This window comes from Callorhinus ursinus, unplaced genomic scaffold, assembly GCF_003265705.2.
Source record: "Callorhinus ursinus isolate GAN/ISIS: 27379988/994484 unplaced genomic scaffold, GSC_fseal_2.0 scaffold5, whole genome shotgun sequence".
Lineage (NCBI taxonomy): Eukaryota > Metazoa > Chordata > Mammalia > Carnivora > Otariidae > Callorhinus > Callorhinus ursinus.
Genome location: NW_027397067.1, coordinates 38892677 through 38918614, shown reverse-complemented (window position 1 = coordinate 38918614; position 25938 = coordinate 38892677). Strand labels below are relative to the sequence as shown.

At 37.3% G+C, this 25938-nt stretch overlaps 1 protein-coding gene across 1 annotated transcript in view; it reads right to left on the bottom strand.

Moving 5' to 3' along the window:
- Positions 1-25938, bottom strand: part of SLC26A7 (solute carrier family 26 member 7) — a 106605-nt gene that overhangs the window by 17220 nt on the left and 63447 nt on the right. The window contains exons 6-12 of the mRNA XM_025871488.2: positions 23695-23777; positions 21366-21513; positions 19259-19372; positions 10613-10690; positions 9503-9598; positions 2849-2955; positions 1707-1773 (exon numbers count right to left, since the gene is read on the bottom strand). Coding sequence (XP_025727273.1) covers positions 1707-1773; positions 2849-2955; positions 9503-9598; positions 10613-10690; positions 19259-19372; positions 21366-21513; positions 23695-23777 — 693 coding nt within the window. The remainder of the gene's footprint in view (positions 1-1706; positions 1774-2848; positions 2956-9502; positions 9599-10612; positions 10691-19258; positions 19373-21365; positions 21514-23694; positions 23778-25938) is intronic.

The window sequence follows — 25938 nt, the reverse complement described above, 5'->3', positions numbered from 1 at the left end:
TCTCCCAGGTCGAGGATGTATGTTTCATGTGAAGAAGGTGGGAGAGCATGAACGGAGGAGGGGAGTGGTGGACCACTGCCTTACTTGAAGTTGGCTAAAAACTCCACCTAACAACTCACATTCAAATCTTGCTCTGAGCTTTCTTTCCCTCTTATTTTTAATACAAAACATTAAATAATTAATGAAGTGTAAAGTTCTAAGAAAATTAACATTTCCATGTGACATAGTTATTAATTCAGTTATGTAACTACACTGGAACTAGTGTTTAAAAACATGGGTGAATTTTGGCATTTTTATCTTCCTACAAATCCCCTCATTCACTTGCCCATATATTTAGCCTGAAAAGAAGGAATGGATGATAGAATTTATTCTTCTGAATAATCTTTAAGCTGAAAAATGGTCAAACTGGAATTCTGTTTCCAAGCCACAAATGCCAAGGGTAATGTGCATAGCTGTATGTGTAGGTTGGATACACAGAGGCTTCTAGGGGCCCAAGAGCCAGGCTGGGACTTTGTGTGAGCACTAAATTCTCAAGGAAAATTTAAAGAAAGAAAAGAAAGGCATCACTAGTGGAAATCTTGAGCCTGGGACACTCTTAGGGCTCTGACTCTAGTAGCTCTCTATGAAGCAAACTTTTTCTCACTTATTAAAAACACAAGCCATAATGTATATAAATACTGATCACTATGTTGTATACTTGAAGCTAATACAATGGTGTATGCTAATTATTCAATTTAAACACACACACACACGCACACGTGCGCGTGCATGTGCATGTGTAAACATGTGCGCCATTTCCCTGCGTGTCACAGAAGGACTCCTGGTGCTACTTCCTACTTCCAATCTACCCAGAAATACCCTGACAATTGGTCCTTCTGGTGGGAGGCAGGTTCTCTTTGTTCTGAAGGCAATCATGAGGTACTGAAACAAGTAAATATGATAGAGGAAAAAAAAAAACAGTTAGCCAAACATTTACAAAGCAGGTTCAAAGTGAGGGCAATTTTTTTAAATTGGCAAAATATTTAAGTCAACATTTTTTTCGCCTCACTTTAAACTTGTTTTGGTCATCCTTCAGAATAAGAAACTAGAACTCAAACACAATTGGCCTGCCCAAGCATGAACAGGGCAAGACAATTTCCATAAGCTGTTTCCTTAAAAAAGATGTCCATTGCGCAAGAAACCAATCCTATTGGCATTCCATAACCATTGGACTTAATTAACTTCTGCTAATAATACAATCTAATTGTGTTAAATAAATAAAAGCAATACCATGATCCAACCTTGCTTTATTCCCTTCTCTATTTCCTATCTTCTTCCATCATTTAATTCAGAATAGACTATTGGTCTAGTTTGACTATTTTATGCAACTTAGCGAATGGAAAAGAGGTTTCCAAATGCCTGAACTAATCTGAACCATGATTCCACTGTGAACTGTAGTTCTGTGAACTGTGCTATCATCTTAGCTGAATGCTAATACAAGATTTTTGTTGTTGTTCTGTTGATATGTTGCATGTCAACTGCCACATGTATGGTGGTCACATATACCACTGAAATAAAAAAATTATAAAAAAAATATACCACTGAAAGTTCATGTCTATTAAAAATAAAATTATAATGAATTTAAAATCATACTTATGATACCTTAAAACTATCTGAACTACAAAAATTGTTAATAATTACACAAAGGAAAAGAAAACTAAACTTACGCCATCCGTTTCTGTCTTCACTTTCAATTCCATTTCTTTCATGTTTTTTATACTCAGAGTCTTTGCCCTAGAATTCAGTCAGATAAAAAATAAAATGGCATTTCCTAATCACTACATTAACAATGAAAATGTAATAAGGATGTCATTTTATCTTAACAATTAGAACTTATCTGTAATGGTTAAAATCCTACATCCCATTTGTTCACAAAACATTGGTAAATCTGTATTTCTCTGGGATCCTTGGGAATAGAAAGTAACACTGGAGACATCTAAGTAGAGATTAATAAATACATTTTACCTCATCTGGGTTCCCAGAGCCCCATATGTCCAAGCCACAAGAGGTAGATTGACCAAAAGAGTTATGAGAGTGTATAGTGTTTGGGAAAATCTTGTTTTAGGGGAAAAAGAAGTAAAGAGGGTATCAATGGCAAGATAGGACCAGATACTGATGAATCTACACAGATAGATTTCTACAGAAATCTCTTTATAGACTCTATAGAAGTAAAACTTAAAATTTTTTGAAGTATATTATTTCACAAAGAATTTCAAGGGAAGAATGAGAAATGAGTAGAAGCATTATCAGATGATGAACACTCAGAAAGTAGAAAAATAACTGGTCAAAATAGGGGAATGGTTTACAGATGTTCAGCAGAAATCTTCAATTAATTATCTAGAGTTCTTCAATAAATTATCTAGAAGAAATTTTTATATATATATACATATATATAAATCTATCTTCTAAAAAATTAAATTTACTGAAGTTATTTAAATTTCTAAATGATTAGATTCTATGTAGCCATTGGATAATATATCCCCTTCACTGATTTAAAAAAAAAACAACTCCGTGACACAGTGTATGGCTATGGGTTAATTTATTTACTTTGATAGATTTTATATATTCTACTTTATAGTGTGGACAAGATATTTTTCTTCATTAAGACCAATATTATTATATTGTTTTATATATATATGTATATAGTTATATATCGTATGTAGATAAACGTTTTCTTTTCATCTCTAATTCTCTGATACCAACTAAAACATGAGTGTTGCACTAAATATTCCACAGAAATAAAAGTAACTGGTGATTCCATTTACTTTGCTGTTGTGTCAAAATAGACAGCATTTAAGTAAGATCTTACCTCGGGAAGCGACCGATTACGATAGCTAAGGTACAGACCACACCGAACAGCAACCCCACGTTGGCAGCAAAGCATATCGTAAATATATATGTACTGATCCAGATGCCCTGAAAGAGAAAGAGGAAATAGAAGATGCGAGCCCTTTGGTAATTCTCATCTTTCTCATGATCGCCAAATTCCTCACAACCATATTCACATTCCTGTGACCAAATCTCTCAGCAAGAATAGATTATTTTTAAAGTGGTGAACAGAAGCCCGGGAACAGAGAAACAAATCCTGGTCCCACTGGACTCCCAGCAGCAAAGGTGGGGAAAAGGCACCTTCTTTCATTTCTAGAAATTGCCAGCCCTTAGTTCAATCTCCAACAACACTTCCTTTCAGATCTATAAATAGTTAATGGTTAAAATGACTGAATCTAACACTACCAATGCCACTTTTAGATCAGCCACTATAGAGATTGTTATAATTTTATTTGCAAGGGGCGACTTCTTATGAAATTGTGAAAGCTGAACAATCTGGGCCAACTTAGGTCTTGGGAATATTTCAAAAGATGGCAAGAAAATTATTTTTCTCCTTTAGCTGGGATTCCAACATTATTACAGTTTTGTCCACCCACCTGAAATGACAATCTATCACAAAATATTGTATTATAGTTGACATTTCTAAGTTTATTGTTGGCAAAAAAAAATCTTTAAAAACAAAATAATTTGTGAAATACAGAAGGTGATATTTTCTAAACACAGTATCCTGCATTTATCAAATAGTAGACCAACAAAATGTTCAAGCTCTCTCTTTTCTCCAAATTATTTGCATCACTTTACCTATGCATACAATTCTCAGTTGATTTCTTTCTGTCCAGATGGCTATATTAGAACTTTTAAAACATCTTCAACAAACTAATTCAATTTCAGATGCAAATGAAAAAGTTAGAAACTTCCCTATAATCTGAAGATAGCACAGATTTTTGTGGGGTGGGGTGAGAAGTTTGAAGCAAATGTTTCTAAATCGCATTTTTTACTCAAAATGCTTCTCCTTTGTATTATTTATCTAAATGGAGCTTCAGTGGTTCTTCATGATGGGCTATTTTGAAAAGCTAAGCCCTTGGAAGTAAATGGAGGAATTTTTATCTATAAAATTCCTTTTGATATAGAAGAAACAAACATTCTGGAGTAAAAAGAGAAAATATATTTTAAGTGTTCTCATGTTCAGATCTATCACCAAGAAACGTAATGCTAAGTTAGGACTTACTATGACATCATCCTCAGCCTGTCATCTCATAGGTTAGACACTCAGATGTTTTTCCTCTATTCAGGCAAAAAGACAATTATTTGAGTCTTTTATATGTATATGGTGTAATTTTTCCTCCCTAATGTATGACATTATGCTCCATCACATATAAAATAAGGCTGCAAGTTTTTGATCATTACTTCAACTTGCCATGATTGCTTTGTTTCTTACTCATCCCTTAATGCTGACTGAACCCGCCCAGGTGTGGCAGAATAAGACTTCACCAAAAGCTTTATAAGTCCAATTCCTCATGGCCAACCTCCATGATTCAATATAGCATAGGGAATTGAGGATCCTGGTTCCTGCCATTTAAAAAAAACCACAGAGCCCAGAGGCCATGATTCATCAGAGCAACCAAAAATTTTGGTACCATCTGGTTCTATTTTTAAAGCATATTTACTCTCCCACAACATCATCTATTGTAAGTTGGGTTCACAATGCTTAGTTATTTCCTGGGGCTACATTTATAGCTTTGAAAAAAATATCAAGTGTAAATTAACAACATAGCCAGTAAACAGTTCCATTGGTTAGAGTAAGTCCCAACACTATTCTGTAACAATTTCTATTAAAGATCCAAATGTTGGTTGTCACAGTTATAAGGAATTTGTTAACTCCCAGGCTCCTATTTTTTTCATTATGTGTCCCCACTTGATCCCTCCTCTATTAGCACTCACAGCCCCTAAACACAAGCTAACCCCAAAGCTGACCTCAAGTAGGAAATACATAAACACATAAACCCCTACACATTTGAGCAGCTACTCAATCACTTCACCTCTTCCTGATCTGTTCTGGTGATTGATATACATTATTATATTTCTAAAGATGTGAACTCTCTTCCCACTGTTCAGTTACTCAAACTCAGCTCTGAGCCCATGGTCTCCATTTTGGATTCCTATTTCCTCATTACCTCAGACAGGGTTTTGATCTACAGCTCAAAGTGAAATCATTATTAAACTATAAACAATTTAAAGAAATAAAAATTTCTAACTTTTCATGTGATGACCGCTTATATGATTTTTTTAAACTTTCAACCTTCAAATTATTTTACATATATACACATCTTTGGTAACTTCACTTCCACGATATTTTAGGTATATTCTATCTATTGAGTAATCTGGACATATTCTGTCTACTGGGTAATATAACCTATATCCAAAAAAGTCTGTGCAATATTCTCACTATAAATGCTATGCCCAGATTGTATCCCAATCATCCATGGCTTCTCACTGTTGAATTCCTTAGCAACTAAGAAAGACCTGTCCACTTCAACCTTAGGAGGCTTTGTCAAGCTAAACCCAGCGCCTCATTCAACCATCATTCATCTGTTAGATCCATGTCATCTTTCTCAACCATACTTTTTGCCCACACCATACTATTTACTCCAAATTTTCAACTATCATCTCTATATAGGATACTACCAAGTCTGAGCTATTAAACCATTTTTCAAACTGTCTACCAATATCTTCAAACTCAAATGCAAACTCATTAACTTCACCCCAAAATCTCCCCTTCCTTCAATGTTCTCTTTCAGTTTTAACACTAATATTCTTCAAGACACTACAATCAGAAACCGTGGAATTATATTTACTATTTCTCTTTTTTCATCTACTTGTCCAATCATTTCCTATCAACTATTAATTTAAAAAACATCTCGAACCATACCCCCTTCTCAATTCATTGAGAATGCCCTAGTTCACACTTTACTATGGCTTGCCTAGACTATTCTGACAGCCTCCTATTTAATTACCTGCTTTTGTTATCAGCACTGTAAGCTATTTGCTATATTGCTGCTAGGATTACCTTTTTAAGTATAGATTTAGATAGGATATTAAAGGCACTTTTACTCTACTACCTTCTATTGAAATCCATCCAAAACAATATAAAAAATGAATATATAGGGAGGAAAACCCAGATTCAATGAAACAAGAACATGGTCGCAACTCCTAACTACAAAATATGGTGTAGATTTGCCAAATACTGTGACATTTGTAAGATATCAAGGAGGACACTGGAAGTCAACACATTTACCCTCAAATTTCAATCAATTACAAATTTCTTCATGAATGTCACAGTTTTTAAAAATCTATATAATAATTTTCTGATAAGAGTTCTAAGCTCTGGGGCGCCTGGGTGGCTCAGTCGTTAAGCGTCTGCCTTTGGCTCAGGTCATGATCTCAGGGCTCTAGGATCGAGCCCCACAGCGGGCTCCCTGCTCAGCGGGAAGCCTGCTTCTCCCTCTCCCACTCCCCCTGCTTTTGTTCCCTCTCTTGCTCTGTCTCTCTCTGTCAAATAAATAAATAAAATCTTAAAAAAAAAGAGTTCTAAGTTCTTGGGGGAATGGTGGGCCACCAGAGAAGAAGGAAATGTACCCATATGATACCTATTTTATACCATAGAAAGAAGAGCAGTAAAATGTAATGCCAGTTGTCTCACTTACAACCTAGCTTCCTAAAAAGGAGACTGACAGAGATGAAGCAAATGAAGAACGGAGAGAAGACAGCAAGTGTCAGGTCACAAGAGAGCCTGTGATTGTGAGGTTTTGTTTCAACAAGACAAATCTTCCGATGATATACCTAAATCAGAGCTGTGGGCTGCTCCATCTCAGTTCCTACCTCTTGCCCTCCCCACATTATTTTTCAGCAAATAACTAGGTCTACTAAAAATGCATTATAATCATAAAAGAATCAGTAAGGGACTTATTCATAGAAATGGGGAAGGAAACAAAATAACAAAACAGAGACAGGGGATAGGTTTAGACATGTAATAGGCAATATAACCCCCCAAATACACACAAACCCTCAAAAATAGATGTGAAGATTCAAAGAAGGAAAACTATATTTTAAAATAGGAAAACTGAAAGAGATTTAAAAAAACAAGCTGGAAGAATACAGAAAAGAATGTGGATGGAAATAAAAACATTATAGAGATAAAAGCCTATTTAAAGCTAAAAAAAAAAGAGAGAGCGAGAAAGAGAGAGAGAATAACAACTAGAAATCCATAACAGAGATACAGTAAATAGTCCAGAAAAACCACACACATGCTTCCAAAAATAATCATAGAAAATGTATAGATACAAAGAAAGACAAAATAAAGTCAAGAAATACATAATTCATTAAAAGAACATATAGATTTGAAAAAATACTCAGAGATGTATTAGAAGAAAAATTTTGTATGTAATCCTTAATTCTGAGATCAAAAGGATGCATCTCTCTCATAGAAACTTGATGCTGGGTGTTCAACCACAGGAAATATTCTCCTGTTATTACCAAACATCATGGGCAAGAAAGAACTTCACTGAACATTCATGCAGAAAAACTAATTCACATAAAATAACAAAAAAAAATCATGTTGAGCTGTGATTTCTCTGTCTTATCCCTCAATACCTGAAGATAGTGCCAAGTCCCAAAAGTCCTGTGGGAAAGCGTTTTAGACTCAGCCAAAAACTTCCTTCTAGTATGGAAAAAAAACAAACCGAGGTGTAGATATTTTTACCATCAGCACCTCAGGGAATATAAAACACATAAGCATTTCTTGAAAAACAACCTGATGATGACATACAGAAAACAAAGAGATGAATTGAAATAAGTAACTTGGGAATGAGAACCTGTATTTAAAAGGAAAAAAAAAACCCTAAAGGTAACCACTAAATGCATTTAAACAATCTTCTGTGTTCTATAACTGAATGACATCATCTTCCTGCAGTGACGTTCCTAACCAGAAACTTAGAAGTAGTTCTAGACTGATGCACTTTATATGATGAATTGGTGGTGAGGACAAATTAATGCAATCTCTCAAATATTTCTCAACTCTATTTCTTCCTCTTGAACTTCTTGGTCTCAGTTGTGTTCCAGGCCTTCCTCACTTATTTGTCTGACCACTAAAGGAGTTTCATCCATCTTCCCCAAATTACTCAAGTGACCCTTCTGATACATAAATCTTATTCCTATTTCTCCTTTTGGTGATGTCTCACTGCCTTCAGAATGAAGTCTAGTCTTCTTTATAGGACATGAGCAACCTTCCCAAGTCCAACTCGTTCTTAACTTTTGCAACTCCATTTGTTACTACTCCCACCCTCACATTAGATGTTCTACCCATCATTTCCTGGAAGAAGCTTTCCCTGACATCACTCCCCTTCCAATATGGTAAGGTGCTCCCTCTTACGTAATTAATGAGTTCCTTAGAAATACCTTTATCGTAGGGTTATCAAATAACTTGTTCAATAAGTCTGCATCCTCTAATTTCTCTATTTCCATGTGCTACCTCACACATAGTACCTTAAAAAAGTCATGATCCTCCAGGAGTCTGACTAATTTTAACCCTTTGGCCTGCCTATCAAATACTGTTCCTTCAAGTCTCAGTTCAAATTTCAGCTCTGCTGTCAGACTCTTTCATATGGACCCAGTCCAAATTAAATGCTCCAGCCTCCATTTTTTTCCCCTAAGCTTGTACTTTTGCTTCCAGGTCATATTGTATCATGCCTTGCATAATAAGTTGATGTGTCTATGTCTGCTTCCTGCACAAATATAAGTGTCTGGAGGGGACAAATAGTTCTTTATTTATCTTTGCATTCCCCATGGCACCCAGTCCTGTACTTTGGTAGTGTAATACTGAGCCTTGGGAGAAGTATTATGAAAATAGGCACCAACACAAATAATCCTGAGCAAAGAATCTGAAGGAGGGGAAATATATAGATAATTGCATTTCAATAAGGTGAATGTCATAATAGAGCTAAACAGAGGGTACTTATGAAATACTTTACCCATACTGGAAAGGGAAAGTATTTTGGATGTTTCCGCATAGATACATTTCTCTAGAATAAGTATGTTAAACATTTCTGTTAGTAGAAGCCACACTTGATCATTGTTCAGTAAAATTTAATCTCTTGCTGGCAACATTCTATTAACATAATGCTCCTCTCAATGTAACCCCTTCAAAACTAAATTCATGAGACTTTATATTTATAAGGAATATGGTCACTGTTAATATGTTCAACCTATATTAATGCAACACATTTCTTAGCAATTAATGATGGTTTTTCATACTTGTTCTATTAGTGTGTACTTCCTTGATGAGCTTCATTTCCAGGATCAATTCATAATGGAAACTGAGAATCCCCAATCCATTCAAGTTAGCTAGCATTTCATTAAAAGTTCTCAAACAACACATCAGTCAAAATTTGACAAAATTCCATTTCTGTTTCTTATAAAGACATTTTATATTTTAATGTCTTTATTAAGAGTTTGAAAAAAATAAATGGTAGCTAGTCTCAAGTGGCAAAACTATTTTCTGCAAATAAAAATATTAAAGTTGATTTTGCAATACATGTTAAAGCCAAAGAAAGAAATTTTAGGTCAAATTTCTACTTACCCAATCGATTTTATCCACATTCCAATATTTTTTTAAGTCCCGAAACTGTATTAGCATTCCCTTCAGTCCCACGACAATAATACTTGCAAGAACACACTACAAACAGGAAATAAGTTGGTGAAGAGGTAAGATAAAGATTTTAATCTGAATTTAAAATGACCAAGGTATTTTTATGTCTTTGTTTTTAAAGTACTTACTAGAGAAAAGCCATCACTATTTAGAAGACTAAAGCAATATTCATTTTGTTTAGAACTAACCTATTATTGTACTTTAAGAATATAATATCAATTCTAGAAAATCACAACCTAAAATTTATGCCATTGTAAAATACAAGGAAGAAAAAAAGAAAAGTAATGAATTATAAGGGTTCATGTTATAAAGCTAAATGTCCTCTTAACTTTAAAATAATTATCCACTGCCATCTGAAGTTTGTTACAAAAATTAAATATTTATATTATGTATTTCTTTATAATTGCCTTCAACACCAATTATCTGGTTTCACCTGAAGATATGTATAACTCTCCTGAAAAGTGAACTTGATTATTGGAAGAACCTGCTGTGGAAATGACTGATTCTCACTATATGAATGAAGATTTAGAACAAGACAGGATTGAGATGGTCTCTGGCTCTCTGAAGACCAGGATCTTACTTGGGTCACTTTGGTGCCCCAGGCTTATGAAAAGGACACTGCTGTTCTGTGTCACTTTGTATAAAGATATCAAGGGTGCCAAGATCTATTTTGTTCCCTGCTCCCTTGCCCTACCCACATTTTTCTAACAGTCCAAGTTCTGATAAAATTCTTCCAAAGTCTGTGTCTTATACCAGAAATTGCCCAGTTCCACCCTCCAAACGAGCACAGAATAAATCTAATTCCACAATGCCATTTTTACACATGGGTATAAAGAAACACAAAAGACAGTCAAGGTCCCTTCCCATTCCTTCCCTATCAAATGTGGTCTCTGATCACCACCCCCCCCATTCAATCATTACCTCTGTCACATGGTTTTCAGATGTAGGGCCATTGAGGTTACTCTTCTAAAACATTTTAATATACAGTGATTTCATTTAAAGTAAAGTTAAAAAGTAGATAATGAAAAAGTACTACTGTACCATGGGCAGCCAGGAAAGCAAAGGTCCTACTGAATAGATGACTATCAGGACAAGAATGCAAGATATTAAACAAGCCACCTGTAAAATACAAGACAGATGAGAAAGCAAGCCTTGAACATTATTATTCCAAAGTTATAGGGGGAAATAAAATTCTTAGTTCATCTTGATTATAAGAGACCAAATGTTGGTGCATGATTGTTAAATTGCATAGACTACCATTATCTATATTTTGCAGCTGAGGGAACCCAAACATGACAGCTGACAAACTGGCACAATCAAATTAAGTCAGTGATGGGAGAAAAGCAATTCCACACAAAGAAATAGGACACCATCAACTTTTATCACACATCACAGAAATGGCTTTTTTTGTTTAATAGTGAAAGTGACATTTCAATTAAAAGTCTGTTAGCCTGTTGTTGTTCAGCTTGACTCTCCTCATTTCCTAGCGAGTTGTTTGAATAATAACTGAATATGCAGCTTAGGGTTTTTCTCCGGCTGATGAAAAATTTCCACTGAAGCACTTACTCTCTTTGGAGTTCTTTGTTAGGAAGGGTTCTAGTATGAAGCAGTTATATGGGATTATAGGAGCAGTCTCTGCAGTGAAGTAAACTTAACTTTATTAATCCTGAAGAGTCATTAGTATCCTGTCCCAACCAACTCAACCTGCTGACAAAAGGCAGTTCAGAACACCTGACTCCTAGCTATGCTCCACTTGTTGGAGAACCTGATTCCACATAAGCAAATGTGCATGACTTAGTAAAAACATTTAGCTAAACTGTCAGCCTAAGGAGAGAAAAGAGGGCTTCACAGGACCACAGAGATGCTCAGATATCATTATGGAGATAGCAAGTGAATCAGGATCTAGTAGGACGGCTAAAATTAAAAATAAATATGTAAACAATTATCAATAGCAAAGGTTGGCATGGACTCAAAGCAAGTGGAGTTGCCAGACATTGTTGGTGGGGATGCAGTAGAGTACAACCACTTTGAAAGGAGTTTGACAGTTTCTTATGAAGTTACGCATACACTTACATGTGTCCCAGAACTACCTAACAGAAATGAAAACATATGCCCATGCAAATACCTATATGTAAATATTTACAGCAGCTTTATTCATAAACAATAAAAACTATAACTGAAATATCCACCCACTTGGTGAATAGATAAGCAAATTGTGGTACATCCATACAACAGAATATTACTCAGCAACAAATAAAAAGAACAGACTATTGATATATGCAACAGCATGGATGAAACTCAAAACCATTAACCTGAGTGAAAGTAGACACAGGTTCCTCTCATATTTAGTGGAACTCATCTCTAGCACTCCCCAGCATATAAAGAGGAAAAAATCCTTTTATGGGAAACAAGTCATTAGGAAACTAAAATCACTTATAAAACAAGTCATAGTATACCAAACTGTTACGGTGATCATTTAGGAATAACTGGCGACTTTACGTAAGAATTTTTAAACAACAAATTATGTCTGACATTCCACTAGGCTGGAGAAAGCCCAGTGTCAAAGAGCAGCAGATCATAGGATTCATTCAGATAGCTCAGTAAGTGAAGTATGTTTATGGAAAGAAAGGAATACCGAATGCAAAGGTTTATTTATTTCATGACAAAGGATAATGAATGGCATGCACCCCTTTTGTGGGACTCTTCACTCAATTCACTTACAAGTGAAATGTCACTTTCACTATTAAAGGTACTTGAAAAAAAACTTCGCAGATAGGAACTTTGGACAGCTACAGTCTAAACTCCTTTGGAAGGGTTTGAGGCACAAGGAGGCCAAGTGACTTGTCCAAGGTCATAGAGTTTGGGAATTAGAAGGCATATGGATTATGAGCCAAAATGGGACCCATAAAGCCAAACGTATTTTAAGGTTCCTAAATATCTTATAATACACGGAAACTGTTATAGAAATCACAACCTAACTGAATAATTTTATTTTAAAACATTAAACTACAACTACCTTTGGACTTTTCTCTAACATTTAACTGATCTTTTGTTTACATGATGCTTTGTAGGTACATCAACAATTGTGCACTCACTGAACTACAATTTCAGTCATTGTCAAAATAAGTCAAGAACTAAATGGATGTTACTTCCAAAGGTGACAAACTATGGGTAAAAAAGATTATTTGTGTACCTTCAATGGTAAGTCACATAATGAAATAGACCATATAAGCAAATGGCTTAACTACTTCAAAGCACTTGCCTCATCCCTGTTGATGCTCTAGTTCAAAAGATAATTGTATCTAATTGGACAAGAAGTATCAGTTCTGCCCAGTGTATCTATTCCTCAGGCATAAAAATCAGTAATATAATAGTTTCTGCCCCCAATGCTCTCAAAATACTGACATTCATTGTGTCCTCAATCAAGACCCCCAGATGCTGAAATGCAGATTTGTAAAAAATCTTTGAGATCCAAAGCCATCATTCATAGATGGCCAACTCGGTAACTGTGCAACATGGTTGAACAGCGATCAGATATTTGCAGTGCCATCCCAGACTTCTCTAACTTCAGGTTTCTGGAATAACACAGTTGAGCTATATTTTCAAGTATTACCCAGTTTCTGAATATCTGTTACTCTGCATATGAAATGCTGCTTTTTATATATCTCTGATCTACCAAGAGAAACATTTTAAAGGCAAGTTGCAACCAAAACAAGAGAGAACCTTGTTCTTTTTTTTTTTTTAAGATTTATTTATTTATTTGAGAGAGAGAGAGAGAAAGAGTACGCTGGGGGAGGGGCACACAGGAAAAGAGAGAAAAAGAGAATCTCAAGCAGACCATCTACACTAAGCGCAGAGCCCGATGCAGGGCGCAATGTCATAACCCCAAGATCTGGACCCAAGCCAAAACCAAGAGTTGGGTGCTCAACCAACTGTGCCCCCAAGGCGCCCCCCCCTTGTTACTCTCTTTCAAACTTCAGAAAACAAATGCCACCTAAGTGCCCTCTTCTTAATGAGTTTCAGTTTGGCTTACACTGTTAACCAGTAAGGAAAAGCGTTCGCACCCTTAGTTATGCACAGGGCAAACACTGTCTAGGTATTTTACTCTTCGTCACCTCTTTCCATGTCATGTGAACTAAATGGCTAGAGTTTTTTTGCTCTAAAATCTAACTACTCATATTGAGTTAATTCTGCATAAAGGATAATGGAATTGGCAGTTTCTTCTTTTACATTACTATATGTCTGGTATATGTTGTACGTTGCTTACAAAGATGATTCCACATTCATGTTACCCATACCTATAGAGAGAGAGACGCCTGGAGGAAGGGTGAGGTGCCAGCCATTTCCCTCCTAAATGGGTGCTAAAGAATGCAAAGTCGGTCGACTTTGTGCACAGCTTTGTGGAAAGTGCTGGAATGGCAAAAGTGGAAAGGGCAGCAGGAGAGAGAGAGGATACTGAGTAACTACGGCTAGAGTTAAGAAGCTTTAAAGAAGTTGGAAGCAATAAGCCAAATTTGAAAGACTCAAAGAATACAACTTGGCAAATCAGAGCCTAGAGGCAGCTCTCAGGGTTGCAGAAAAACTTCCGGCTGTGACCAAGCTTCGCGGGCAGCCGATGCAGCCTCTCATCCTTCATGCTTAGGTTATGCCTCCCAAACTGCCTGCACAGCACCAGGATATCTGCTCTGTTGGAAGCAAAGGGAAGCGCGTAGGGGATAGAACCCCGGGCACACTGCGCTCCCTCCCATATTACCATGCCTCAGAGGGAAGGACGGAAGGAAGACCTGCAACACTTACTTCTTCATGCTCTATGTCTAGGCAGCACCAAGACCTTCTTATTCCTAGATACCCATGCTCAGCATGTCACATCTTAAGGGAATCACTGTAAAAAGGGTTTCTACGTGTGGAGGACAGAAATGTATTGGCCTCGGGGCGCCTGGGTGGCTCAGTTGGTTAAGCAGCTGCCTTCAGCTCAGGTCATGGTTCTGGGGTCTTGGGATCGAGCCCCACATCAGGCTCCCTGCTTGGCGGGAAGCCTGCTTCTCCCTCTCCCACTTCCCCTGCCTGTGTTCCCTTTCTCGCTGTCTCTCTCTCTCTATTAAATAAATGAATAAAATCTTAAAAAAAAAAAAAAGACATGTATTGGCCTCCTGGGCACCTGGGTGTCTCAGTCGGTTAAGCTTCTGACTCTTGATTTCCGCTCAGGTCATGGTCTCAGGATCCTGGGATCGAGCCCCATGCGTGGGCTCCATGCTCAATGAGGAGTCTGCTTGAGGTTCTTGCTCCCTCTCCCTCTGCACCTCCCCCACCCCACTCTCTCTTGCTCGTGGGCTCTCTCTCAAATAAATAAATAAAATCTTCAAAAAAAAAAAGAAGGAAAGAAATATCTTGGTCTCTGACCATGGCACTTGGGATTAAATGATTAGTATCTTTTCTTATTTCAATTCAAACATTTCAATTTAATTTTCAATTTTCACTGAAAGCTTTACCACCAATGCTCTTATATGTAAAATGTTCCTAAATGGACTAATATAGCCACATGTAGCTCTTGGGCATTGGAGATGTGGATGGTCCATCTTAAGATAGGCTGGAAATGTAAAATACACACCAGATTTTGAAGTCTTAGTACAAAAAGAAAATAAAATATATCATTGACAATTCTTAGATAGATTCTTTGTTGAAATAATATTTTGACTATATTGGGTAAATCAAATGTATTATTAAAATAATTTTAGCAGCTTCTTCTGCTTTTTAAAATATGACAACTAAAACATTTAAATTACCTATGTGGCTCCTATACATTTCTACTGAACAGTACTTTCCTAAGGTCTGTGATCCTAAGCCTGGTTTCAAGTGGGATTTTCCTGACTTCAAACGTACTGTATTAAGTCCCAATAAAAGCTGCATGGCTTCACCTGTCCCTTTTAATGTCAGCAAAACCCACTAGTTTTATCATTATCAGATACTTTCATTTCATTCATTCTTATCACACATAGTTAACTGAACACCTACCATGTGCTGAGTCCTGGGCTAGACACTGAGAATGCAGTGAACCAAAGCAGACAGGGGCCCTGTTTTCTAAGAGCCTCAGTCAAGGGTAGAAGGCAGGCTTCAATCATATAAATCACACTGATGAACGTTAAATGTGCAGCAGAGCTAAGGACCCTGAAGAGAAGAACAGTTGTGCCAGAAGGGGCAGTGGGATCCGAAGGATGGGAGGAGTTATCTTAAAGGGTAAGCGGAGGCAGCCACGACAGAAGCCATGACAATTGCCCACGGGAGGGAAGAAGCATCATGGGCCCGAGGGCTGGGACAGAGGAAGAGGAGAGTCTAAGATTAGGCTGTAGAAGGAAACACTCAGCACCTTGTAGGTAACGTAAAGGCGTGAATTCTAAGACATATGCAAAGCCTTTTAAGGGCTTTAGGAGGAAATAGTAAGTTCATATTTACATTTGAAAATGGTAACTTTCTACAGAAATACCAATAATATTTCCAAATAGGAAAGATTCCGTTGCTGAAATAATTAACAATGGAAGGTAGTTCCCATTGCTCCTTTAATTACTTGTCATTAGCCTGAAAGTTAAGAGCTCTGAGGTCTTCTAGATTAATTTACTGGGGATAACTCATTCCTAAAAGAGACAGAGCCATTTAAGGGGTTGTTGTGTGAAGTCTTGTCACACAGAAAACGGGTTTCACAAATAGCCTATTTAAAACAAAACTTTTGGGGCGCCTGGGGAGCTCAGTCGTTAGGCGTCTGCCTTCAGCGCAGGTCATGATCCCAGTGTCCTGGGATGGAGCCCCGCATTGGGCTCCCTGCTCGGCGGGAAGCCTGCTTCTCCCTCTCCCACTCCCACTGCTCGTGTTCCTGTTCTCGCTGTGTCTCTCTGTCAAATAAATAAACAAAATCTTAAAAAAAAAACTTTTAAGACTTGGCTTCCCCAAGTGCCTTCTTCAAGTCATGTCAGTTATCAGTTATACCCACATATCGTAGGTCTAAAACAACTTCCATGGGAAAGCATCCTCAATCTGGGTATACCCATTAAATCAGATTCCTTCTCTGTTCAATATAATGGGAATTGTTGAGCTGATTAGTGACCATCCCAACAAGCAATATAATGGGAACTGTTGAACTGATTAGTGACCATCCCAACATCCCAACAGCATGAAAATACTCTCCTGCTGAGCTTTGATTCTCTGAACTTGTGTTTTGTTAGATTTCTTTCATTTCTTCTGAAGTCTAGGATAAAACACCATGCAGAAAATAACTCTCAAAGGTCATTAGAAGAGTTCTGTTGCTCTTATCATTCAAACATGTGGCCCACACAACAGAGAAAGCGGCCCCTCCATCCCCACCCTATTAGTTGAACACATGTATGTCCAACTAGAATGGTAAAAAAAAATCCAAGATTTAAAAATAATGTTTTCTCAATGTATTTTCCCCCTAGACATTCAATCTTTAAAATTACAAAGATTAATGAGACAGTTTTGTTACTACTAAAATAGTAATTGGAAAAGTAGTAAATGCCTAAGGAAACTCCAGGTCTGATACACACTTAGGTGGAAGACATCTCACATTCCAACCTTCTCTCGTCCATGTGATGGATGAAGATGTTAACCTGTTCATCATCCCCAGCAAGTTGGAGGGGCAACTTGGAATAGAAACTGTCTTACTGCATCACAATCAAACCAGGATGTTTTAATATTAAATGTCAAACAAAAGGTTCTGGAAAGATTTTATCATAATAAAAATATTTAACAATAATAATAATGCCATCAATGATCATTGTTAACATCGAAGGATTATTTATTTAGTGCTCAGGCTTTGGGCAAACTAAGCCATGTATTAACTCATATAATCCCTATAACAAATACTTTACCAACCAAGTTCAGTTAGGCTAGAGAGGTCAAGTTACCTGTGTTAAGTCACTCAACTGCTAGTGATGGAGCCAGACTACAAGCCCAGGCTCTGGTATGCCCTTAGCCAATTTCTTTATTTATCTAGGCTGAACATGAAGAGAGGAAATCGAATATACTCCCCCGTTGTGAGAAACCAGGTGGAAACTACTATAGAATCCTAGAATTTTACAGATAGAAGTGTCTTCAGAGTCGGGGATGATACTGAGTACACTACGTGTTAAACATTCAAATTTAGCCCCCAAACACTTGAGAGTCCAGTTTGCGAGTGTTCATGCCGGTTCACATGATAAACCTATGCTTGAAGTCACTAGCTGCATAAAAGCTAATCAAACTGTCATGTAAAACAAGGTTGAATGAGGACGTCACAGCTCAGCTCATGAGTTGTGGCAATTATCTCTGAAATTATTATACATTCAGAATTTGTTGCTGCTTCCTTTCTGCTTCACAGTACATTCATCAGTAATTTTATTAGTTACTTTTATGCTATATTTTAATTTCCATTTACCCATCTTTCTCTTGCCACTTGCCCCCAAGGTCAAGAACCATATCTTTTTCAAATTTATTCTTCTACAACCCCCCCAAATGACTTAATATAAAGTAGACCCCTAATAAATGTTTGAATCATCACATAAAATGTTTTATAAATTCTCATTCAATTCCAATGCTAATAAATGTGAATTGTTTTATTAATGATTAGCTGTTAATATTAATTTCTTATAATAACATCTGCATAAATTTTTGTGTATGAAACAGTACTTAAAAGTATTTGAGGTTGGGGCGCCTGGGTGGCTCAGTTGGTTGGGCGACTGCCTTCGGCTCAGGTCATGATCCTGGAGTCCCGGGATCGAGTCCCGCATCGGGCTCCCTGCTCAGCGGGGAGTCTGCTTCTCCCTCTGACCCTCTTCCCTCTCATGCTCTCTCTCATTCTCTCTCAAATAAATAAATAAAATCTTTAAAAAAAATAAATAAAAAATAAAAAAAAAAGTGTTTGAGGTTGAGGTTGATCTATTTGGGTTCAAATCCCAGCTCTGCCACTCATGAGCTCTGTGACCTGGGTAAGTTATTTTAACCCTCTTTTCCTCAACTCTCTCATGTGGAAGCTGAGGATAATAATTATACCTCCTCCATAGAGTTGCCTAAAGGTTAAAAGAGTCCATTTATATAAAAAGTATGACATACTCCATATATGCCTCACCAACGCTCCCACCATCATCATCATCAAAACAACGTCTTCATTATCACCACTGTCTGCCTACCGGTACCCAGCATAATACCCGATATATACCAGGCTCTCAACAAATGTTGAATTGATTTAAGTTCCTAAAAATATATAATTGTTTCCTTAACCTAAAATGTGCACAGACGACTTATCACTCCTGTATATACCTGTACATCTCTATAGACAGAAATGTCAGCGTCAAGGACAGATTTTTACATATAATATTTAATTTTATTTAAAGGAAATGAACAAGAATGGAAAATTTTCAAATTGTTTAGATTAGCAAAACACAAAATCAGCAGCACCACTAGAGGGAGCTTTACTCAAAGATTGCCAACAATAACCCAGGCACTAGCAGGACTTCTGTCTGCTCGCTGCGTCAACTGGGCTTCTGGAAGGATCATTCGTAAGAAAGAGAGAGAAGTAGACTTTCTTGAAACTAGTTAAAGGAGTGAAAATATTTTCAGGACTTTAGAGAGGAGCTCAATTGTCCCCCTTTCCAAGAAGGAGAGCAACCACAGTTTTTTGGTCCATTCTAACAATGAAGTTACCTGTGTCTTCGCCCCTGTGCTGTACAGACCAGCAGTCCTTCCCATGGCGGCAGCACTTGGTATGCAGAAGAAAAATGAAGGGATCACATTGCTCAGGCCATGGGCCAAAAATTCCTACAAGATTGATAATAAGAGAATATATTACTTAATCACAATCAACTTTTGGAGACCACAGGGACATCCTGTCAAAGGATGAGGCTTTTTTGCGTTCAAGTTCTGTTCTCCCCATTTGTTGTGATTTAACCATTATTAAAAAAAAAAAAAATAGCTAACGTTTATTGAGTGCTTACAACAAGCCAGAAACTGTTCTAAGCATTTAATGCTCATAATCACCTTCCTTGGAAGTACTCCCACCACTCCACCAGTGACCTCCACAATGCTAAATCCAGTGGTTACTTCTTACCTACTTGGCCTAAAAGTGGCCTCTGAGATAGTTGCTCACTTCCTCCTCCTTAAAGGTTCCTTCTAGGTCCTTCTAGGACCTCACACCCTCCTGTCTTCCTCCTACCTCCCTGGCCACCACTTCTCCATTTTCTTTATGGTTCCTTCTCATCTAACCAATCACAAATATTGGACCACTTCTCTCTCTGATCTTAGCTACCCAAATGCACGTTGACAACTCTCAAATTTACATCTCTAGCCTGGGCCATTCTTCTGTACTTCCGACTCATATGGCCAACCTGCTACTTAGCATCTCCATGTGGATGGCTGACAGGTAACCCAAACTTAACCAAACTGGGTTATTGCTCCCTAACATCCCTAACCAGGTCCTCCCACATTCTTCCCCACCTCAAGTTCCAGTTGCTTAGACCAAAAGCATTAGAGATATTTTTTACTCCTTCCCCTTTTCCCAGATGGTATCCACATCCAATCCAGAATCCGTCTACTTCTCATCTCCTGCAGTGTTATATCCCGGTCCAAGTCATCAAATGTCACCTGGATTATTGCAAAAGGCTCCTGATGTTTTCCTGCATCTACTGTTGCCAATAAACAAAACAGGCAAAAATTCCTACCCTCAGAGAGCTAGCACTCTAGTGAGCAAATGCTGACAGTAAACAAGAATAATACAAAAAGCAAAGCAGAGAAGGGAGTGGAAAAATCTGGGTTTAGGATTTTAGTTTACCAAGGAAGGCCTCCCTGAGAAGGGAACATTTGAATAAAAGAGGCATGAAGATATCTGAGAGAACAGAGTTCTTGGCAAAGGGAGCATCAAGTACAAATGTCCTGAGCCAGAAACATGATTAGTGAGGCCAGGGTAAAGCAAGGCAGTAAGTGTGGCAAAGACAGAGTGTAAAGGGATATGAGATCACAGAGGACAGGGATGGTGGCAGGTCGTGTAGGGCCCTGTAAGCTTCGGAAAAGAGGCATTTTATCTGCACATGATGGGAAGCCACCGGAAGGGTTTGAGATGAGGAACGACATGGTCTGTGTGGTATACCACTGCATCCCTTATTCCTAGACCAGTGTCTGGTACATGGTAGAGCTCAATACATATCTGTTAAATGAATAAATCTGGTTTTTTTTCACAGATGACAAAACAGGGCACAGAACCAATTAAGGGCACATAGTGTCCGAGTGAGATTTAGACACAGGTAATGGGCCATTCATAACCACTATTCCACATCTACCTCTGCAGACCTGTGCAGGCATGTAGGGCCACAAAGATTGAAATAAGAAACTAGCAGAAGTCAATTCAGAAATATAATCAGTAAAATTTTCATTCTTCGGTAGTCTTAGAATAAACTCTTGCACCTTTAGCTTTTTACTAACACCAATAAGTAATATTCGTGTTATTTTTACTTTGAAATCCAAGATTTTTAAAAGTCGGCATGATATGATAAATATATGTAGATTCTATCCTAAAATCAGAAAGGACATCAAGATGTCCCTCTCCCTGTGGAAAAAAAAAAAAGTATATTATAAACCAACCCATGAAGGCCAGATTTTCAGCTTTCTATGAATGATTTAGAGATTTCTGTTTTGTTCTACCCATTCTTGCTATACACTTAGAAAAGTTATATTTCTCATAAGTTCAACATTCTCAGGGTCTGGTAATATGGAGTACCATGACACAAAAACCGTGGAGGGGGGCTGGGGTGTACTCCACCTGGTTGTCATCAACTGAATATTTGTATTTTTTGGCAGATCCTTGAGCCAGAGCCAGGGAGGCCACATAGCCGACGAGTGCCACTCCAAAAGCTTCAGTGATTATTGCAGAGAGGACATTCATCGGGGGAGCTCTAGGTGGAGGGATTCTGTGGAAAGAAAGACCATACTGAAGTCATCAATTTTCATGTAATTTCTGTAACAACTTGCACTGAGTTCAACTGTGCTAATGACTACGAAGTTTACACAGAAAAAGTGAAACACTCATGTGAAAACCAGGCAGCCTTGCAGTTAGAAGTGCTTTGTTTTCAATATTACTTAGCAGAAAAGCAAAATCACAAGGATCGCCACGGAGACGGGCTCCTTGCGTCCATCGGCATTTACGCCCAGGTTACGCTACAGAACTCTGACTCGACAAAAATTTCCTGTATCAGAACAAAAGCAAATCTCGAGTGTTCTTTCATTCAAACCTTTCCAAATATGTAATTGGCAGGCGTTAAAAACTGTACTTCCTGAGCTGAGTACTACAGTGTTGTATGCAAACAATGGTTTACTGTGAGCTACAGTTCTTGAGCTAATCCCTAAATGTGCCATTGAGTTCATAATCTTAATTATGTTTTTAACTCAATCCTTTCACAGTACACTTAACTATGCATCACATATGTTAAGAAAAATGTGGGTAAAGCCTCCATCTACCCTCTGTTGCAAAATACAGTTCCCCAGTTTTAAAGAAGTGTTTAAAATATTTCTTTCAACTAATACCCAGCCATTGTCTCCTTGTCTTTTGAAAAACACTTGAGCCAAGGGACCTTGTTTATTTATCCCTGATGATGCTTTGGAGGACTTCTCCTCCAAAAACAAACAAACGAAAAATCCCTCTGGGGAAAAAGTAGAAGAAAAAGGGAAGATAAATCATGTTGACTCAATATCAACAAGCAAGTGGAATGTTCAGCCCTCTCAAGTTAGCTGTTTCATTTAATCGTCCACACAACCCCACACTGAGTACCACTCGTGCACTCTACGGTGGAGAAAACATTTTAAGAAAGTTTAGGTAAGGCATCTAAATCACAAAGTGAATGGTAGAGCTGGGGTTCACTGTCTCTTTTCAATGCCACTCTTTCTATAATTCCTTCAGAGACTGGGTCTGGAAAGCTCACTCAAAATAAAGGAGAATTAAGGCAGGTAGGGGAGAGGCATGATTTATTTTATCCACTTACTAAAGTTTACACCCAAGAGAAGTTGATTCATAACATTAGAGGCCCTAAGATATCTTAATATGATATACAAGAATGCTGCCATTTCAAAGTTTAAGAACTTTTGTTTCACAAAAATTGAGCTTGCCTAATTATTAATAACAATAAGCTGACCTAGTCAATAAATTGACTTCTGAAGGTGGAAAAGTAGAGAACCCTGAAGAAAACCCAAGTTGATTTAAATATAACCATTAGCCTGCATCTACATAAAGGTTAAAGGTTAAAGGTTAAAGACAGATTTTGTTTAATTATCTAATTTATTTAATTATCTTTTTAACCTCTACTGTTCCTCCATTTTAATGTAATTAGAAACCAAAATTTGGGACTGGAAGATAAAAATATAGAGGAAACAACTGTAACTTTGCCCCACATTTATAAATACCGGTATATATATATATATATATATATATATATATATATATATATATATACAGCCCATCAGGAGGGAATAACCCTATGGACACCCCTCTCTTCCCTAAGATGTCTTTGTGTTCCTTCAGGCTATATTTGCCTCAATGTTTTGCCCTTTTAGGGTGAACATTTCTTGTTAACCTTCCTCTTAGGGTCCAGAGGAAGGCTTTGAGAAAACCATACCCTCTACTCTACTTCTACCCTCTCTCACCATTATACACCACCCAGGCCTATGGAGTTGCTATTTCAGATGATGCTTGTGTGCTTTTAGTACGTTTTAAGTGAAATAAAAATAGTCATAAGAATACATGAATGGAATAGGGAACAATAAATCCCAGAGCATGACTATAATTTGGAAATTCAATGCCCTACTTTTTTTTCCTAAATAGTATCTTTGTAAATAATTTCCAAATCTTTTACCTGAAGCAATGCTGTATAAAATAGTTGTCAGCTTCCCTAGTAATAGGTAAACATTTTAGAAGTTACTCTTTCTCCATATGTGTATTGTTTGTTTCTATCATTTTCAAATAGAAATTAATTAGAATTTGTCCTATAGAGGGCCTTTGAAAGAAATGAAATCCATAGCCAATTACTCCAAGACCTTTCCTCTATCAAAAACAAACAAACAAACAAACAAAAAAGAAAGAAAGAAAAAGACTACATTACCCTTCTGGAATATGACCAACTACTTCTAATCCATATGTGATTTCCATATTGGTACAATAACAAGCAAATGATGCAGCAATAATCTGTGTGGTTCCATTTGAAAAAAGAAAAAGAAAATTATTACTGGCCTCTCAAACACCTTGAAACTATTTCTAAAAGTAAACATTGTTTATGTGTCCCATGATTGTCAAGAGTAATGTAGCAGTTGCACAGACTTTTAAAAATTAAGAAAATTTTGAGAATCAAAAAAATGCCTCTGAAATTTGAGCACACTTGCTTTGCCGTCTCAAAAATCAAATGGCCTCCCAATAATATGGTTTTACTAATATCCTTCCCAACCTGTCAATCCAATTGTGACTGATTTTGAAGGGGCGCAGAATAGAATATGGGAGTGTATGTGTGTACAGACACTAGAACCAGCCTAAATACCTGTCTCCTGGAACAGGAAGGAATGCTTTATAACACAGCACGGTTTCCCTCTATGACGCCAACTTTTCAAGAGTTTGAGATATTGCATTAATATACCTATATAGGTTAGTAACCAATGATGATTTACAGTCTCCTTGTAATTTTGAATTTTGAGCTTTTACTATTTCTTGAAGTAAAATACACTAGTTAATAATATGCTGGACTCACCGTTTTTAAAATTACCTCCATGGAGTCTCAGGTTCCCTACACTCTGTATGACCTATGATAGGCAAGTTCAGGTGTTCTCTGCTGTATACATCATCACCTTTAAAATGTATGTTCAGAACCTGGTTCAGTCTCTGTTATTCTAGTCATGCCACCCCCATGTTTTCCATCCATTTTCACATTCTCTTTTCATTCTTCTGATAATTTTAGTAGGTACTGGAAATTTCACATGGTTATGGTATCAGTTTGGTATTAGCTTGTAACTACTTATATACTATACTTTTTTTGTTAAAAAGAGACATACCAATTATCTATTTAAAGTACAAATTTACCATACACATGTCAGAAAAAAAGGTATAACAAAATCACACCAGCAAATTAAGACATATTTAGCAATTAATGCCCAATAATATTATTTTGTAGGGATTTTTCCTATCTGTGTATTTCTGTTCTCTGTAATGATATTTAACTGAATTTACAGAGGGCTTTAAAACATCAAATAGACTTAAAAAGCAAAACAGCCTTGAGGATTTTTTAAAAAGGCAACAAAACTGTAGAGGTTATATTGTTAAACTTAATAAATATTGTGATATAATAGTGTTTTCTGATGAAGAATAAGTGGTTAAAAATTCAGGTTATTAGAATTAAAAGCATTAACATATTCAAAAATTCCTAAGATGATTAATAAATTTTAATTGTTAATAATTTCCATTAAATATTTATATCAGGTCAGAAAATACTGTGAGCTGTAAAAGAAAATGTGCCATAGCCACAAAATGTTGCTTCCTTATTGAAAATGGAAGAATACGCAATGTTCAATACCTATAGTCAATATTAAAATTAATTTAAGCCACTGAATTGGCTTTCAGACAGTATCTTATTTCCTCACTATATCTCTTTGCCAAAAGTAAACTTCCTTTATCAGCTGAATCATTGGTCCCTCTTCAATATTATTTTAATATTACGTATGTGTATAAGGCCAGCACTGACCTTAGACTTGGGCAACAGGGGATCCCAGTCCAGGAGGGCCCAGTGCTTTAGGCAGTTCTAATCTGGCCCTCCTCTAACTGTAGCCCTCCCCATAAAATGAGAGCTTTGTATGTGCACGACTCACCGGTACTCATCTTTCTGGACCACACTTTGGATACTCAGGAATCTACAGTTTCCTGCTCCAATGGCCCCAAGCCTGTTCACCCAGGTTCATCCTCCTAGTGTGGCCCATGAAGAGGCCAGGGGACAGCTCTGGTGATGAAAGAGTGGGGATGTGTTTGGAGCTTGGATACTGGGGCAGGAATAGCCACACATATACATATGAATCCCCTTGTAGGTGAGAAAGAGCTGGAGCTCTTTCGCAGGAAGAGAAGAGTCAGGCCAAGGAGCGGGCTCTCCCCATGCTGCCTCATTCTGGCAGAACTCAAACGATGGAGAATTCTCTATTCTGACCTTTCAAGGTAATCACTAAGGTGTTTTAGTCAAAATAGGAAAACAGAACCTGTTTTTTGTTTGTTTGTTTTTTGGGTTTCTTTGGAGAGAGACCTCACGCAAGCGGAGTGGGGAAGGAGGAGCAGGGGAAGAGGAAGAGAGAGAATCTTAGGTATGCTCTACGTCCAA